At 40.5% G+C, this 15480-nt stretch overlaps 2 protein-coding genes across 10 annotated transcripts in view; one reads left to right on the top strand and one right to left on the bottom strand.

Moving 5' to 3' along the window:
- CD109 (CD109 molecule) overlaps positions 1-15480 on the bottom strand; it is a 305344-nt gene that overhangs the window by 218195 nt on the left and 71669 nt on the right. The gene's annotated exons all lie outside the window — the stretch shown is intronic.
- Positions 1-15480, top strand: part of SLC17A5 (solute carrier family 17 member 5) — a 50562-nt gene that overhangs the window by 29092 nt on the left and 5990 nt on the right. For all 6 annotated transcript variants that reach the window (XM_035296135.3, XM_035296136.3, XM_017971104.4 and 3 more), the window contains 4 exons: positions 1519-1677; positions 3255-3387; positions 5853-6000; positions 14376-14466. In XM_035296135.3, the coding sequence (XP_035152026.1) occupies positions 1519-1677; positions 3255-3387; positions 5853-6000; positions 14376-14466 (531 nt within the window). The remainder of the gene's footprint in view (positions 1-1518; positions 1678-3254; positions 3388-5852; positions 6001-14375; positions 14467-15480) is intronic.

Below are 15480 nucleotides of genomic sequence, written 5' to 3'. Positions count from 1 at the left end.
GAGGTCAGGAATTCAAAACCAGCCTGGCCAACATGGTGAAACCCCCTCTCTACTAAAATGCAAAAATTAGCCAGATGTGGTGGCACACCTGTAATCCCAGCTACTTGGGAGGCTGAGGCAGGAGAATCTCTTGAATCCAGGAGGCAGAGGTTGCAGTGAGCTGAAATTGCACCACTGCACTCAGCCTGGGCAACAGAGTGAGACTGTGTCTCAAAAAAAAAAAATTAAAAAAAAAATAGGCCAAGTACAGTGACTCACGCCTATAATCCCAATACTTTGGGAGGCCAAGGTGGGCGGATCACCTGAGGTCAGGAGTTGGAGACCAGCCTAAGCTAACATAGTGAAACCCTGTTTCTAATAAAAATACAAAAATTAGGCATGCTGGTGCATGCCCATAGTCCCAGCTACTCAGGAGGCTAAGCAGGAGAATACAGCTTGAACTCGGGAGGCAGAGGTTGCAGTGAGCTGAGATCATGCCACTGCACTCCAGCCTGGATGACAGAGTACGATTGTGTCTCAAAAAATTAATAATAATATAAAATAAATAAAAAATGCACTTAAACTGTAATATGCTATAATACACTGAGGGCAAAAAAAACAAGTGAAGACGCCATTTTAACCCCTCTGAATTAGGGGACTCATACAATTTATAATCATCTGACATACTCCAGGGCCAACATATTTATTAAATATTAATAGAGTGTAGTTTCTTATTTTTAGAATAAAAATGAGTAAAAATAGAAATATGTCTTTCCTCACCCCAGAAGATCATTTTGCATACCCCCATGGTGCTTTTACCCTGCATTAAAGACTACTGCTCCATATGACTGCAACAGAAACCTTCTATTGCCTAGTTCTTATAAATCATTTCAATTGAATAAAGATTGGATAATTAAATATGAATTCTAACAGGACCTTCCAGTCTCTTTCCTTTACCCTTATGTCAGCCTCTGAATTATTTGACTATGAAACTGTATTTTAGAAATCAAGAAATCGGGCTGGGTGCAGTGGCTCACACCTGTAATCCCATCACTTTGGGAGGCTGAGGTGGGCAGATCACCGGAGGTCAGGAGTTCAAGACCAGCCTGACCATGATGGCAAAACCCCATCTCTACTAAAAATACAAAAATTAGCTGGGCATAGTGGCACATGCCTGTAATCCCAGCTGCTTAGAAGGCTGAGGCAGGAGAATTACTTGAACCCAGGAGGCAGAGGTTGCAGTAAGCTAAGATCGTACCATTGCACTCCAGCCTGGGCAACAAGAGTGAAACTCTGTCTCAAAAAAAAAAAAGAGAGAAATCAATGCTGCAGATAACTTCTGACATTCATAAGCAATGTTTAGGGCTGACATTATAGCTCTACAATTACCTTTTTACTTTATCATGCATTTTGCTATTTAAAAATTTAGAGTTTATTAATTAAGGTAATATTCTGTATGAAGAGTTTTAGCTGATATGGTACAGCTCTAAGCATTAACATAGGTGTAGCTTATCCTAATTATTCCTGTTTCTTTTTCAGCTTTCTTCACAGAAGTCAGTGCCATGGGTACCCATTTTAAAATCGCTGCCACTCTGGGCTATTGTAGTTGCACACTTTTCATACAACTGGACTTTTTATACTTTATTGACATTATTGCCTACTTATATGAAGGAGATCCTAAGGTTTAATGTTCAAGAGGTAAGAAAAAGTAATCATCTGCTTCTTATAATTTTTTTTATATTTTTTTCTTATATATAATTTTAAGACCATATACAGAATTTGTTTTCATCTATATAAAATTCAGTTATTTTTGCATCCTCCATTTTACTCTGCTGTCCTAAATTTTAGAGATGTCTCCTTTTGGCCTCCACAATTGTTACTTCTTTTCTCAGTGTGTGCTATCTCTTGATTAAGGTATATTTTGCCAGTTATTCCCTTTAGCAATGAAGATCTTAATAGTCTCTAGTAATATGCCAGAATATCAGTTGACAAATTCAAATGGTACCAGTATTCACTTCTAAAAGGGATGGATTCATTGTGAACAGCCTTATTTTTCCCAGGTTCTTTGTTAACAGAGCCTGATTGTAATCTACCACGTTTCAACTATAAAGTGGAGCTGATTTCTAAAAAAGAAAATAAATAATATACTACCACAATGATTAATTGCATTCAACTGCACATTACAAGGTTAATTTGGTAATTATCATTTGGGGTAAAACTGAGACCCACAGGAAGATTAAGAATAGCAAATCCTGGCGGCTCACGCCTATAATCCCAGCACTTTGGGAGGCCAAGGCGGGTGGATCATGAGGTCAAGAGATCGAGACCATCCTGGTCAACATGGTGAAACCCCGTCTCTATTAAAAATACAAAAATTAGTTGGGCATGGTGGCGCATGCCTGCGGTCCCAACTACTCGGGAGGCTGAGGCAGGAGAATTGCTTGAACAACTCAGGAGGTGGAGGTTGCGGTGAGTCGAGATCATGCCATTACACTCCAGCCTGGGTGACAAGAATGAAACTCCATCTCAAAAAAAAAAAAAAGAATAGCAAATCCATCTGGGCACAATGGCTCACACCTGTAATCCCAGCACTTTCAGAAGCCAAGGTGGGCAGATCACTTGAGGTCAGGAGTTCAAGGCCAGCCTGGCCAAACATGGTGAAATGCCATCTCTACTAAAAATATAAAAATTAGCCTGGCATGGTGGCAGGTGCTTGTAGTCCTCAATACTCAGGAGGCTGAGGCCAGAGAATCACTAGAACCCAGGACGCAGAGGTTGCAGTAAACCAAGACCACGCCACTGCACTCCAGCCTTGGCAACACAGCGAGACTGTCAAAAAAAAAAAGAATGATTCATTAAGCTGTATGTTTGACTTAACGTGGTTTTCTGCATCTGCATTTTATAGTAAAAAATATTTTAAAATAGATAAGTGAGAATGGAAGACGAAAATGTTTAGTAGGGAGAATCCATAGGTTAATAGGAAGGCTTGTCTTCTCCCACAACCGAAATCCCAAAGAAACAGTCAAGATTACCCAAAGCAGACAGGACTAAGCCAAGCCTTATTTCCTCTGAGACAGACTCTTAGGGACTGCCGTGAACTGAATCCATAATCCTTCTGAAAGCCAGACTTATTTACTGTAATTATATAAAAAATTAACAACATATTGCTATGCATTTCCTTTGTTTTCAAGTGGTGGTTGTTGGCTGTGATGAATGTGTATGTTTTGTTTTTTCCTCCCGCCATAATCAATCCTGTATCTTCTTATTCCTTCCAGAATGGGCTTTTATCTTCATTGCCTTATTTAGGCTCTTGGTTATGTATGATCCTGTCTGGTCAAGCTGCTGACAATTTAAGGGCAAAATGGAATTTTTCAACTTTATGTGTTCGCAGAATGTTTAGCCTTATAGGTAAGTGAAGCAAATCAGGTTTGGTTTTAGTTTACAGTTATTTACCATATTTATAGCTATTGGAGATAGGAAAATAAAGTGTGTTTCCCACTTTTAGACACAAGTTAACACAATACTCACTTTTAGACACAGTTTACACAATACTCAACACAGAACACTTCACTCTGATCACCAAAACGTTTGTGGGGATTTCTCCCCAGACAGTCAGTCTGCAGCGGACACCAGCTGGGTGTCCTATCATACAATTCTGACACTGTCCAGCTGGCAGTAGCATCAGATCCTACAGGTTGAGGGCTCAGTTCCACAAGACCACCTCCGTACTTCAGATGCCAACACAAGTCCCAGCTTGTGACGCCTGTTTCTGACTGACCAGCTATAAATCAGGGTTCCCATGACTCTCTCATCAGGTTCAATTAATCTGCTAGAGCATCTCACAGAACTCAGAGAAACACTTTATTTATGTTTACCTGCTTATTATAAAGGGTATTACAAAAGATATAGACAAACAGCCAGATAGAAAAGCTGCATAGGGCAGCTTATGTGGGACCAAATAGGGAGTTTCCATGCCCTCTCCTGGAACACCACCCTCCAGGAACCTCCACGTCAAAAGTTCATCCCAACTCTGTCCTTTTTCGTTTTTATGGAGACTTCATTAAGTGGCCAAGACTGATTAAATCATTGGCCATTGACTGACTCACCCTTCAGCCCCTCTCCTCTCTCTGGAGGTTGAGGGTGGTGCCGAAAGTCCCAGACCTCTAATCCAGCCACCATCCTGAAGCTGTATGGGGACCCCCACTCACCAGTTGTCTCATTAGCATACAAAAGATACTGTTACCACTCCAGAGATTCCAAAAGTTTTAGGAGCTGCATCCTAAAAACCAGGGCAGAGACTAAATGTATGTTTATTTTATTTTTTAATCTTTTAATAGAAATGAGGTCTTGCTATGTTGCCCAATCTGGTCTTGAATTCCTGGTCTCAAATGATCTTCCTGCTTCAGCATCTCAAAATGTTGGGATTACAGACATGAGCCACCACATGGGCCATATTTCTTTTTTTTTTTTTGAGACAGGGGCTTGCTCTTAGCCAGGCTGGAAATCTTGGCTCACTGCAGCCTCAACCTTCTCAGCTTCAGGTGATCCTCCCACCTCAGCCTCCTGAGTAGCTAGGACTGCGGGCATATACCACCATGCCCAGCTAATTTTTGTATTTGTATTAAAGTCAGTGTTTTTCCATGTTGTCCAGTCTGGTCTTTAACTCCTGAACTCAAGCGAGTTCTGCCTTGGCCTCCCAAAGTGCTGGTAATACAGGTGTGAGCCACCACACCCAGCCCCAGCCATTTTTTTTTTAATGGGACAGGGTCTCACTTTATTGCCCACATTGGCCTTGAACTTCTGACCTCAAGCAATTCTGCTGCTTCAGCCTCCCACAGTGCTAGGATTACAGGTGTGAGCCACCACACCCAGCTCCCCACCATATTTTTTTAATCACAATATCACAACAGTTTAAGACAAGATAAAAATGTTATTAGTCATTTACTTTGTTCATATAACAAAACCCTATGATACATTTAAGTGCATTTCTTCACGTTTCTTTTTGAATCATGAGGTTCTTTTTGAATCACATTTTGAGGTTTAAGATTCATAATATTCACCGTGTGCAGTGGCTCACACATGTAATTTTAGCACTTTGGGAGGCTGAGGTGGGCAAATCACAAGGTCAGGAGTTTGAGAGCAGCCTAACCAACATGATGAAACCCCATCTTTACTAAAAATGCAAAAGTTAGCCTGGCATGATGGCCAGTGCCATTGTAGCTCACTGTAACCTTGAACTTCTGGGCTTAAGCAATCCTCCCACCTCAGCCTCCTGAGCAACCAGGACTACAGGTATGCACCATCATGCCTGGCGAATTTTGTTTTTAATATTTCATAGAGACAGGGTCTTGCTGTGTTGCCCAGGATGGCCTCAAACTCCTGGCCTCAAGTGATTCTCCCACCTCAGCCTCCCAAAGTGCTGGGATCACAGGTGTGAGCTGCCACACCTGGCCAAGATGGAGTATTTCTCTAACCTCATCCAACAGAGTTTATTATTTAGTTTATCTTCTTTGGTTATATGTATTTTAAATCAAATTCTGTGTCAGCTATTGCTTCTCTCTAGAAACATATTTTTCAGTTGTTCTCGTCTTCTCTAACACCATGGAATTTTAGCTGAGTTTTGGTCACCTGTAAATTTAATAACATTGCATAATAAGATTTTCCTTTTATAGTATATTAGTTGTATTATGACCAGGTTTTCCAGCAGGTTTTTTGTTTTGTTTTGTTTTTCCATGAAATGTGTTAGTCTTCTAGGCATTATACTGTTTTTACAGTAGGTGGCAGCAATTTCAAATTTCAGATTTATACCATATTAAGGAAGAGCAAATATCAATGCTGGGGCTTTTTTCCCTTTTAAAACTTTTCGACTCCAGGAATGATTGGACCTGCCGTATTCTTGGTAGCTGCTGGCTTCATTGGCTGTGATTATTCTTTAGCCATTGCTTTCCTAACGATATCAACAACACTGGGAGGCTTTTGCTCTTCTGGATTTAGCATCAACCATCTGGATATTGCCCCTTCGTGAGTACTAATATAAAGATTTGCTGTGATTTAGTTTAAATTATTATTTTAAAAAATTATAAGTAACGTAAAATTGGTTCAGCAGCCATCCAGTCAGAAGAAGGTGGTAAGCCACCTACTCCATTTAATGAATCTGAAAAGTAGCGCCGGGCGTGGTGGCTCATGCCTGTAATCCCAGCACTTTGGGAGGCTGAGGCGAGCGGATCACCTGAGGTCAGGAATTCGAAACCAGCCTGACCAATATGGTGAAACCCTGTCTTTAAAAATAAAGAAAGAAAAGTAGCTTAAGATTCATCAGGTTCCTGAAGTCTTGTCAGAATCTCTGGAATCTGATGAGGGCCTCCCACCCTGCTCTCTTGAACTGTCAATGAAAGAAAATTGGTTCATCAGATAAAAATTAGAGCTACTGTTGCCAGGTGCAATGGCTCAAGCCTGTAACCCTAGCACTTTGGGAGACTAAGGAGGGCAGATCACCTGAGGTCAGGAGTTCAAGACCAGCCTGGCCAACATGATGAAACCCTCTCACTACTAAAAATACAAAATTAGCCAGGCAGGATGGCAGGCGACTGTAATCCGAGCTACCAGGGAGGATGAGACAGGAGAATCACTTAAACTAAGGAAGTAAAGGTTACAGTGAGCCATTGCACTCCAGCCTGGGCGACAAGAGTGAAAGTCCATCTCAAAAAAAAAAAACATTAGAACTATTGTCAGGAGATGAAAATAGGTACTGAAGAAAAAAAATTAAAAAACAAATATCCATGGTATCTACCTTATAAGATCATTGTGAGGATTAAATAGAGCACAAACACAACCCTTTGCTTATAATGCAATAAATGTATTTGCATATAATGCAGTAAATGTAATTATTATTTTCTGGCTAACTTTGAGTCAGGTGTGGTGACCAGGGTCACAGATCAATCCGAGTAAAATATTAAAGTGATGATTGGTGTGCTCTCAGAAAAGAAAATGCTGACCACCTAAGAGCCACCACTGGGTCACTAGAGCCAAAATCACAAAATAGTCTAATGTCTCAACATCATTTTTAGCCTGATACAATAAAGAAAATATGGATTTGATATGTCAGAACTTCAGCCAGGTCTCCTATGCTAGATACCCTTTGGACAAGGTAGAGAAACATGAATTGGATGTACAATTAGATAAATTTATCACTACTAAAGTTCAGTGTAATAGCATGTGATTAATGGATCTAGTCATTTGAGAAACACTGTGCCAGGCACTGTACCAGATATTGAAGACACAAACATGAAAGTAACATGATTCCTGCGTGCATCTGTGTAAGCATAAGCTGGCCTAAAGGATGATGGGTCATGTCATGAAGTATATGCTGGAGAGACAGTAGGTGGGATCCTGTGCCTCAGCTTCAAGCATTAGGTGGGTGGTTGAACTCTACATCTTAAAGACCCAGGTCCAACTCTGAAATTTTACGAGTCTCATAAGTCAAAAAAGACATTTATCTAGATATCATATGAACCAAACAGTTTTAGCAACATAAATGATACCAGCAAATAGTTGTAGCAGTTAGGAGGATGGTAAGCAAATGCCTTTATGCCTCAGGTAATGAGGGCTTCTGTACTTGCTCTCTGAGACACAACTATTCAAATGTTAAGTAGGTTGGGCACGGGAGATGGCAGTAAACAGAGAGCACTACTGCACTCCAGCCTGGGCTACAGAGCAAGACTCAGTCTCAAAAAAAAAAAAAAAAAAGAAGTAAGTTAATCTGATCGAAGTAAAAAAATTTTTTTAATGATTTTTTTAAGATGAAGTTTCACTCTTGTTGCCCAGGCTGGAGTACAGTGGTACAATCTCAGCTCACTGCAACCTCTGCCTCCCAGGTTCAAGCAGTTCTCCTGCCTCAGCCTCCCAAGTAGCTCGGATTACAGGCATGAGCCACCACACCTGGCTAATTTTGCATTTTTGGTAGAGACAGGTTTTCTCCATGTTGGTCAGGCTGGTCTCAAACTGGTGACCTCAGGTGATCTCGGCCTCCCAAAGTGCTGGGATTATAGGGTGAGCCACCACACCCAGCCCAAAGTCAAAATTACTAATCTCGGTGTGTGTGTGTGTGTGTGTGTGTGTGTTTAAACCTTGCAGTTCTAGCTCAAAGGATAACTCCCTTATTTTTTGATTCAGCCCTTCAGATCAGCTTGTTAGTTTTTCTTTTCCAACTGGAATTTCTTGGTTCAAAGCACACCAGTTTTTTCTAGTTCCCAGAGTCTTGGCTACCTATCTTGTTGGGGATTACATATCTTATGTTTTTCGTAGTTGCTTTTTGTCGTGGTAACAACTAAGTGCCCATTCAGCGTAACACTCTACTAGTTAGAACAGGAAGGAGCACTTGAGGACCATAAACAAGCATTCAACACCAGGGCTTGTGGTGAAAAATCAAGCATGAGAAAATTTATCTTTCCTACGGATTGGGTTCAGTGATTACTGTGTTTTGTTTTTTAACAAGATAGCATTGTAGATTATAACATTATAATATTAAGTACTGATTTAGAATCAGACAAATTGGGTGACATTTTATTGTTTTCTTTATCTATAAAATGAAGATCATCTGTCTGGGTGCAGTGGTTCATGCCTGCTGTAATCCCAAGACTTTGGAAGGCTAAGGTTGGGAGGATCTTTTGGGCCTAGCAGTTTGAGACCAGTCTGGGCAATATAGCAAGACCCTGTCTCTAAAAATATAAATAAAATTTTAAAATTAACACAATAAAATGGACCTGGCATGGTGGCTCATGCCTGTAATCCCAGCAATTTGGGAGGCTGAGGTGGGCAGATCATGAGGTCAGGAGTTCGAGACCAGCCTGACCAACATGGTGAAACTCGGTCTCTATTAAAAATACAAAAGAATTAGCCAGGCATGGTGGCATTGCTCCTGTAATCCCAGCTACTCAGGAGGCCGAGGCAGGAGAATTGCTTAAACCTGGGATGCGAAGGTTGCAGTAAGCCGAGATCACACCACTGCACTCCAGCCTGGTCAACAGAACAAGACTTGTCTCAAATAAATAAATAAACATAATCCTACCCAGGGGTTGGTTTTATGATTCAAATGATATAATATGATATATATAAAACCCTTAGAAACATGTCGAAGGTTTTCCAATAAATAGTAAATAGATACAAGGTTTTCCAATTAATAATATTCCTATTAACACATAAATGTGAACTTGGATTTTCTAGGCCTTCACTTCTATAGACTGAAATAGAGATTTCATTTTATTTATTTATTATTTTTTGAGACAGGGTCTCACTCTGTCACCCAGGCTGGAGTGCAGTGGCAAGATCACCACTCACTGTAGTCTCAAGCAATACTCCTGCAGTCCTCTGGCCTCAGCCTCCTGAGTGGTGGGTCTACAGCATGAGCCACCACACCCGGCTGATTTATTTGGTGTTTTTTAATTTTATGTAGAGACAGGGTTTCACCATGTTGCCCAGGCTGGTCTCAAACTCCTGGGCTCAAGCGATTCTCCTACCTCAGCCTCCCAAAATGCTGGGATTATAGGCATGAGCCATGGCACCTGGCCCCAAAATAGAGATTTTCTTTTTTTTTTTTTTTTTTGAGACAGAGTTTTGCTCTTGTTTCCCAGGCTGGAGTGCAATAGCATGGTCTCGGCTCACTGCAACCCCTACCTCCTGGGTTCAAGCAATTCTCCTGCCTCAGCCTCCCCAGTAGCTGGGACTACAGGCATGTGCCACTATGCCTGGCTAACTTTTTTATATTTTTAGTAGGGATGGGTTTTCACCATGTTGGTCAGGCTGGTCTCGAACTCCTGACCTCAGGTTATCCACCCACCTCGGCCTCCCAAAGTGCTGGGATTACAGGCCTGAGCCACTGCGCTCAGCCTCAAAATAGGGATTTTCTATGGTAATTTTGTTGCCTGAATTAAATAGATTTTCAGCTATTAATTCCAATAGTACTCTAACAGCACGGAATCCAGACTGAGTCCATACAACTTGTTTTATTCCAAGTAGTCATCAGTCTTTCATGGCCAAGTGAAATATAAGTACTTGAATGAATTTCTTGGTGCTGACATTTAGAATTTCACGGCATTTGTCTGCACTTAATATCTGTCACTGGAAATGCTGGCAGCATTGCAGTTGGTTCCTCTTACTGCCAAGGTGTTAATGGTTTAAAAAGAAAAAAAAGGTAGGCTCTGCCAAGCTTGGTTAATTTAAGATACACTCCCTAAAGGGGATAAGCCAAAAAGATCTGTGCCTCGTGGTTTTGTTATGGTGCTGTGTATGTAAGAGTTTAGAACACAGTTTAGAACATAAAAATTTGTGATCTTTATATATAACTGAATTAGTTAAGCAGAATTTTTTATTTAGACACCTTTCCATCCAAAATGGGCAGGAGTTTCAGATAAGTAGTCTACAACTGAGGATCCAAAATTCTAATAGAAATTGGGCTATTCCACATTAAGACAGTATGAATTAATAAAATATCAAGCTTCTTTAATTTTGACTGGAATTGTATTTTATAATACTACTAATTATCTCACAAAGCATTTAAAGCTCTAATTGGACTTTCTATATGTCTAAGTGGTTTTTGTGAAAAAGTAATAAATGTCATTTAGTTGCTTAACTAAGTCTTTTTTTAACTAAACTTCTCTACCACCTTTAAGGTTTTTTTACCAAAAATATTAAATCTAAATCTAATGAACCCCCTAGGATCTAGAGTCTAGGCACTATCAGTATACAGGAAATACAGGAGGTATAAGATTATGTGAAATGATACCTGAGAGTCACCATCTTCAGAGGCCAGAATTCATGACCATATATAGCACAAACATCCTAGTAAAAATACAGCAGTTTTAGGCCAGGCACAGAGGCCCATGCCTGTAATCCCAGCACTTTGGGAGGCCGAGGCAGGCAGATCACCTGAGGTCAGGAGTTCGAGAGCAGCCTGACCAACATGGTAAAACCCCGTCTCTACTAAAAATATAAAATTAGCCAGGCATGATGGCACATTGCCTGTAATCCAAGCTGCTAGGGGGCTGAGGCAGGAGAGTCACGTGAACTCAGAAGGGGGAGGTTGCAGTGAGCCGAGATCACACCATTGCACTCCAGCCTGGGCAACAACAGTGAAACTACATCTCAAAAAAAAAAAAGAGAGACAGCAATCTTAAAAATAAATTATCAGGCCAAGTGCGGAGGCTCACACCTGTAATCCTAGCACTTGGGGAGGCCGAGGCGGGTGGGTCACCTGAGGTCAGGAGTTCGAGACCAGACTGACCAACATGGCCAAAACCCCATCTCTATTAAAAAATATATATCTACAAAAAATTAGCTGGGCAAGGTGACAGGCACCTGCAATCCAGCTACTTGGGAGGCTGAGACAGGAGAATTGGGAGGCTGAGACAGGAAAATTGCTTGAACTCGGGAGGTGGAGGTTGCAGTGAGGCAAGATTGTGCCACTGCACTCTGCCTGGGAGACAAGCGAGACTCTATCTCAATCAATTAATCAATCAATGGCTGGGCACAGTGGCACACACCTGTAATCCCAGCACTTTGGGAGGCCAAGATGGGTGGATCACTTGAGATCAGGAGTTCAAGTCCAGCCTGGCCAACATGGTGAAACCTCGTCTCAACTAAAATTACAAAAATTAGCTGGGTGTGGTGGCGGGTGCCTGTAGTCACAGCTACTTGGGAGGCTGAGGCAGGAGAATCGCTTGAACCCAGGAGGTGGAGGTTGCAAAGAGCCAAGATCATGCCGCTGCACTCCAGCCTTGGTGACAGAGTGAGACTCTGTCTCAAAGGAAAAAAAAATTATTAATACACACAACAGTTTGGAATAATAGTAACCCTAGCATGTAATCCAAAATGTTACATTCTGTACTATTCTGTTCATATAAAATTCCTCATCAGGAAATGTCACTCTTTGGAGCAGTGCGCTAGAGGAGTTCTAGTCTGTATGGAAAAATCTCCAGTGGTCTGTGCAGTCAGAGCCCCATGGTTCAGTGCATAGGGCCTAGATTAGTGTGAGTCACATGATACCTCTCTTTAGTCAGCATATATTGAATGAGCACAGGTGTTGTACTGGGCACCGAATATAATGAAGGGAAATAAAACATGCTTCTTCAATGAGATTATGGAGTCAGAATTAGTGAACTTGAATTAAAGGACTTATATCTTAAAACACATAATACTAGCTTTAAGGACAATAAAGATTCTGAGAGGACAGCTTCAGTATGAGCTGATCAAGACAGACAGCTTCATGGAATAAGCACCAAACAAGTGGTTAGGATGGAAGGTGAGTGGAATTCAGGCAGCAGGTATAGTGTTAGTAAAGATAAGTAGCAGGAATGAACATGACAGATGTGAGCAGCTGGAGCTGTCTGGATCTGAAGGAATGATTGTACAGTGCTAGGAAATAAGGCTCTGTAGGTGGACCAAGGCCAGGCTACTGCAAATCAGGCCGAAGATTGCAGTCTTCTGAAAGTAAGGTTAAACCATCCTAGTAGGTTTTTTGGTAGAGAGGGGTGACCTGACTATTCAGATGAAGGCTTATACAGTTTGAGAGGTAGTTCAACCACATGAAAAATGTCCTTAAAAATGTGTATACCAGTAGGTTCTATTTCTTGATCAGATGCTAGTGACATGGTTGTGTTCACTTTGTGAAAATTCAGCAAGCTCTACACTGATGGTTTGTACACTTTTCCATATGTATTTTACACTCAAATGAATTGTTTTAGTATATCTGATAGAGTGTGAGGGAGCTCACGGTTGACATGTTATATGTATACATTTGTGAACCAATGGATAATAAGGGAAATAATAGGCCAGGCATGGTGGCTCATGCCTGTAATCCCAGCACTTTGGGAGGCCGAGGTAGGCAGATCACCTGAGGCCAGGTGTTCAAGACCAGCCTGGCCAACATGGCAAAACACCATCTCTACTAAAAATACAAAAAATTAGCTGGGCATGGTGGTTGGTGCCTGTAATCCCAGCTACTCAGGAGCCTGAGGAGGGAAAATTGCTTGAACCTGAGAGGCGGAGGCTGCAGTAAGTCAAGATCATGTCCTTGCACTTCAGCCTGGGCAACAGAGAGAGACTCCATCTCAATAAAAATAAAAGGAAATAAAAAAGCATCAATAACTTGCCCCAGGTCACATAGATTGTTAATGGTGGAGCTTAGTCGGGAATCTCAATTTCCTAATAATCAGTTTAATATGACTTTTTAATAGAAAATGATAGGAATTTCATTCCTTTTTATGACAGTACTTACTCAAGATCTTGGCTAAGGTAACATTTCTTATTCTACATATATTCCTTATATATTAAAGAAATCAATAGGTCATTAGTATTTCCCAAATACAGGCAAAAATTCTGTAAAGATTTGCATGTAGACATAGAGAGGACTATCCCGTTTCCTATGATCCACCCTTAAAATAAATCATTTCATTTGAGAAACTTTTTCCAAACTTATTTAAAATGCCCTTTTTATTCATACCCATACACACAATGTAGACCCAACTTGTCTTCTTTTAGGGCAGCACGCAGTAATTTACCTACAAGCACATGTGTAATTAATGGAACAAGTAAATTGTATGTTTGATATGATCTCATGTCTATAATAATATACTAAAAATATATACAGATAGAAAAAAATAATTCGGATATTTATGAAAATGTTAATGTTGATTATCTCTATAAGGAAGAATTAAAGTTAATTTTATTTACTTATTGTTTTTCTTTTATTAATTTTCAAAAATTAATTACAATTGAATTTTCAAATCAGGAAAGAAATTCTTTAACTTAAAAAACTTCAGTCTAGATATGCCAAACTTTCTGTATGAAAATGATATCTCAGAACTTTCCTACATCACTATAAAAGGGATTATTTCAATGGCTGTGTTCTTCTATGTAATGTTAAAATGCTACTTAACTATTGAAATGCAGGTTTTTCACCAGCTGAATATGAAATCCCATTTCAGTAAGACATTTTATTTAGACATAAATTTCACAGGAACACAACCTGAGAGCAGAATAGCTGTCTACTGAAAGAAGCAGCCAGGTGCAGTGGCTCACACTTGTAATCCCAGCAGTTTGGGAGGCTGAAGCAGGCAGATCACTAGAGATCAGGAGCTCAAGACCAGCCTGGCCAGCATGGTGAAACCCCAGTTCTACTAAAAATACAAAATTAGCTGGGCATGGTGGTGCATGCCTGTAGTCCCAGCTACTTGGGAAGCTAAGGCACACTTGAACCCAGGAGGCAGAGGCTGCAGTGAGCCAAGAACATGCCACTGCACTCCAGCCTGGGTGACAGAGTGAGACTCTGTCTCAAAGAAAAAAGAAAGAAGCTGTTTAAATGTATAACACAATAATAAACTTCCATAAAAATGTTTCTACAGGTATGCTGGTATCCTCCTGGGCATCACAAATACATTTGCCACTGTTCCAGGAATGGTTGGGCCTGTCATTGCTAAAAGTCTGACCCCTGAGGTAAGTAGATAATTTACTCGTAAACTGGAACGGTTTTGGAACTGCACATCTGAGTCAAAGTTCAGTGTATTTTCATTAAGGGTAAAATTCTAAATGTTCTTATGAAATTCTTTATAGCAACAAAAAAATAAATGCCTTACTAGATGAGAAAGCGTATTTTCAAAGAACGCTTTTTAGATTTTAGACAAAACAGTAGAACTAAGTCAAATGAAGATCTTGCAGCTAAAACCACACCAGTAGTTAAAGTTGTGATATTATACCAGACAAATAATTTTTGTCTTTGATTTGAACAAATAAAAATTGGCAATGTAAAATTATTTAAAAAGTGAGCCCATGAAGGTGAGGTATCAGGAAGTCATGTGAGAATTAATGAGGAAAAGTTGTCATAACCAAGAATGTTTAGAGTACCAGAAAACTCGGGAAGACATAAAAGGTGTCTTCATATATTTGAAGGGCTACTAAATGTTAAGATGGAGACTTATTCTCAGCAGATCCACAAAGACAGATTGAGAGAAGTTACGAGGAGACATTAGGAAGAGTCTTTGTTCAAAGCTGTTCCTTTATGGAATGAGCCACCTTAAGGGTTAGTAACCCCTGAAACAATCAAACACTTATTCAACAGGCATTTCTTAGGTGCTTATTAATATGCTAGATATATGGCCGGGTGAGGTGGCTCATGCCTGTAATCCCAGCATGAGGCTGAAACAGGCGGATGACCTCAGGTCAGGAATTTGAGACCAGCTTGGCCAACACAGTGAAACCTCATTTCTACTAAAAATATAAAAAAATAGCCAGGTGTGGTGGTGCGTGCCTGTAATCCCAGCTACTCAGGAGGCTGAGGCAGGAGAATCACTTGAACCTGGGAGGTGGAGGTTGCAGTAAGCAGAGATCACACCATAGCACTCCAGCCTGGGCAACAAGAGCAAAACTCCGGCTCAAAAAATAAATAAATAACATGCTAGATACTGAGGATTCAAAAACAAAACAGCAAGCTGCTTCTACACTTAAGAAACT

Source organism: Callithrix jacchus, chromosome 4 (assembly GCF_049354715.1).
Source record: "Callithrix jacchus isolate 240 chromosome 4, calJac240_pri, whole genome shotgun sequence".
Lineage (NCBI taxonomy): Eukaryota > Metazoa > Chordata > Mammalia > Primates > Cebidae > Callithrix > Callithrix jacchus.
The sequence above is the reverse complement of the archived record's forward strand: the minus strand, read 5'-3'. Positions and strand labels throughout refer to the sequence as shown.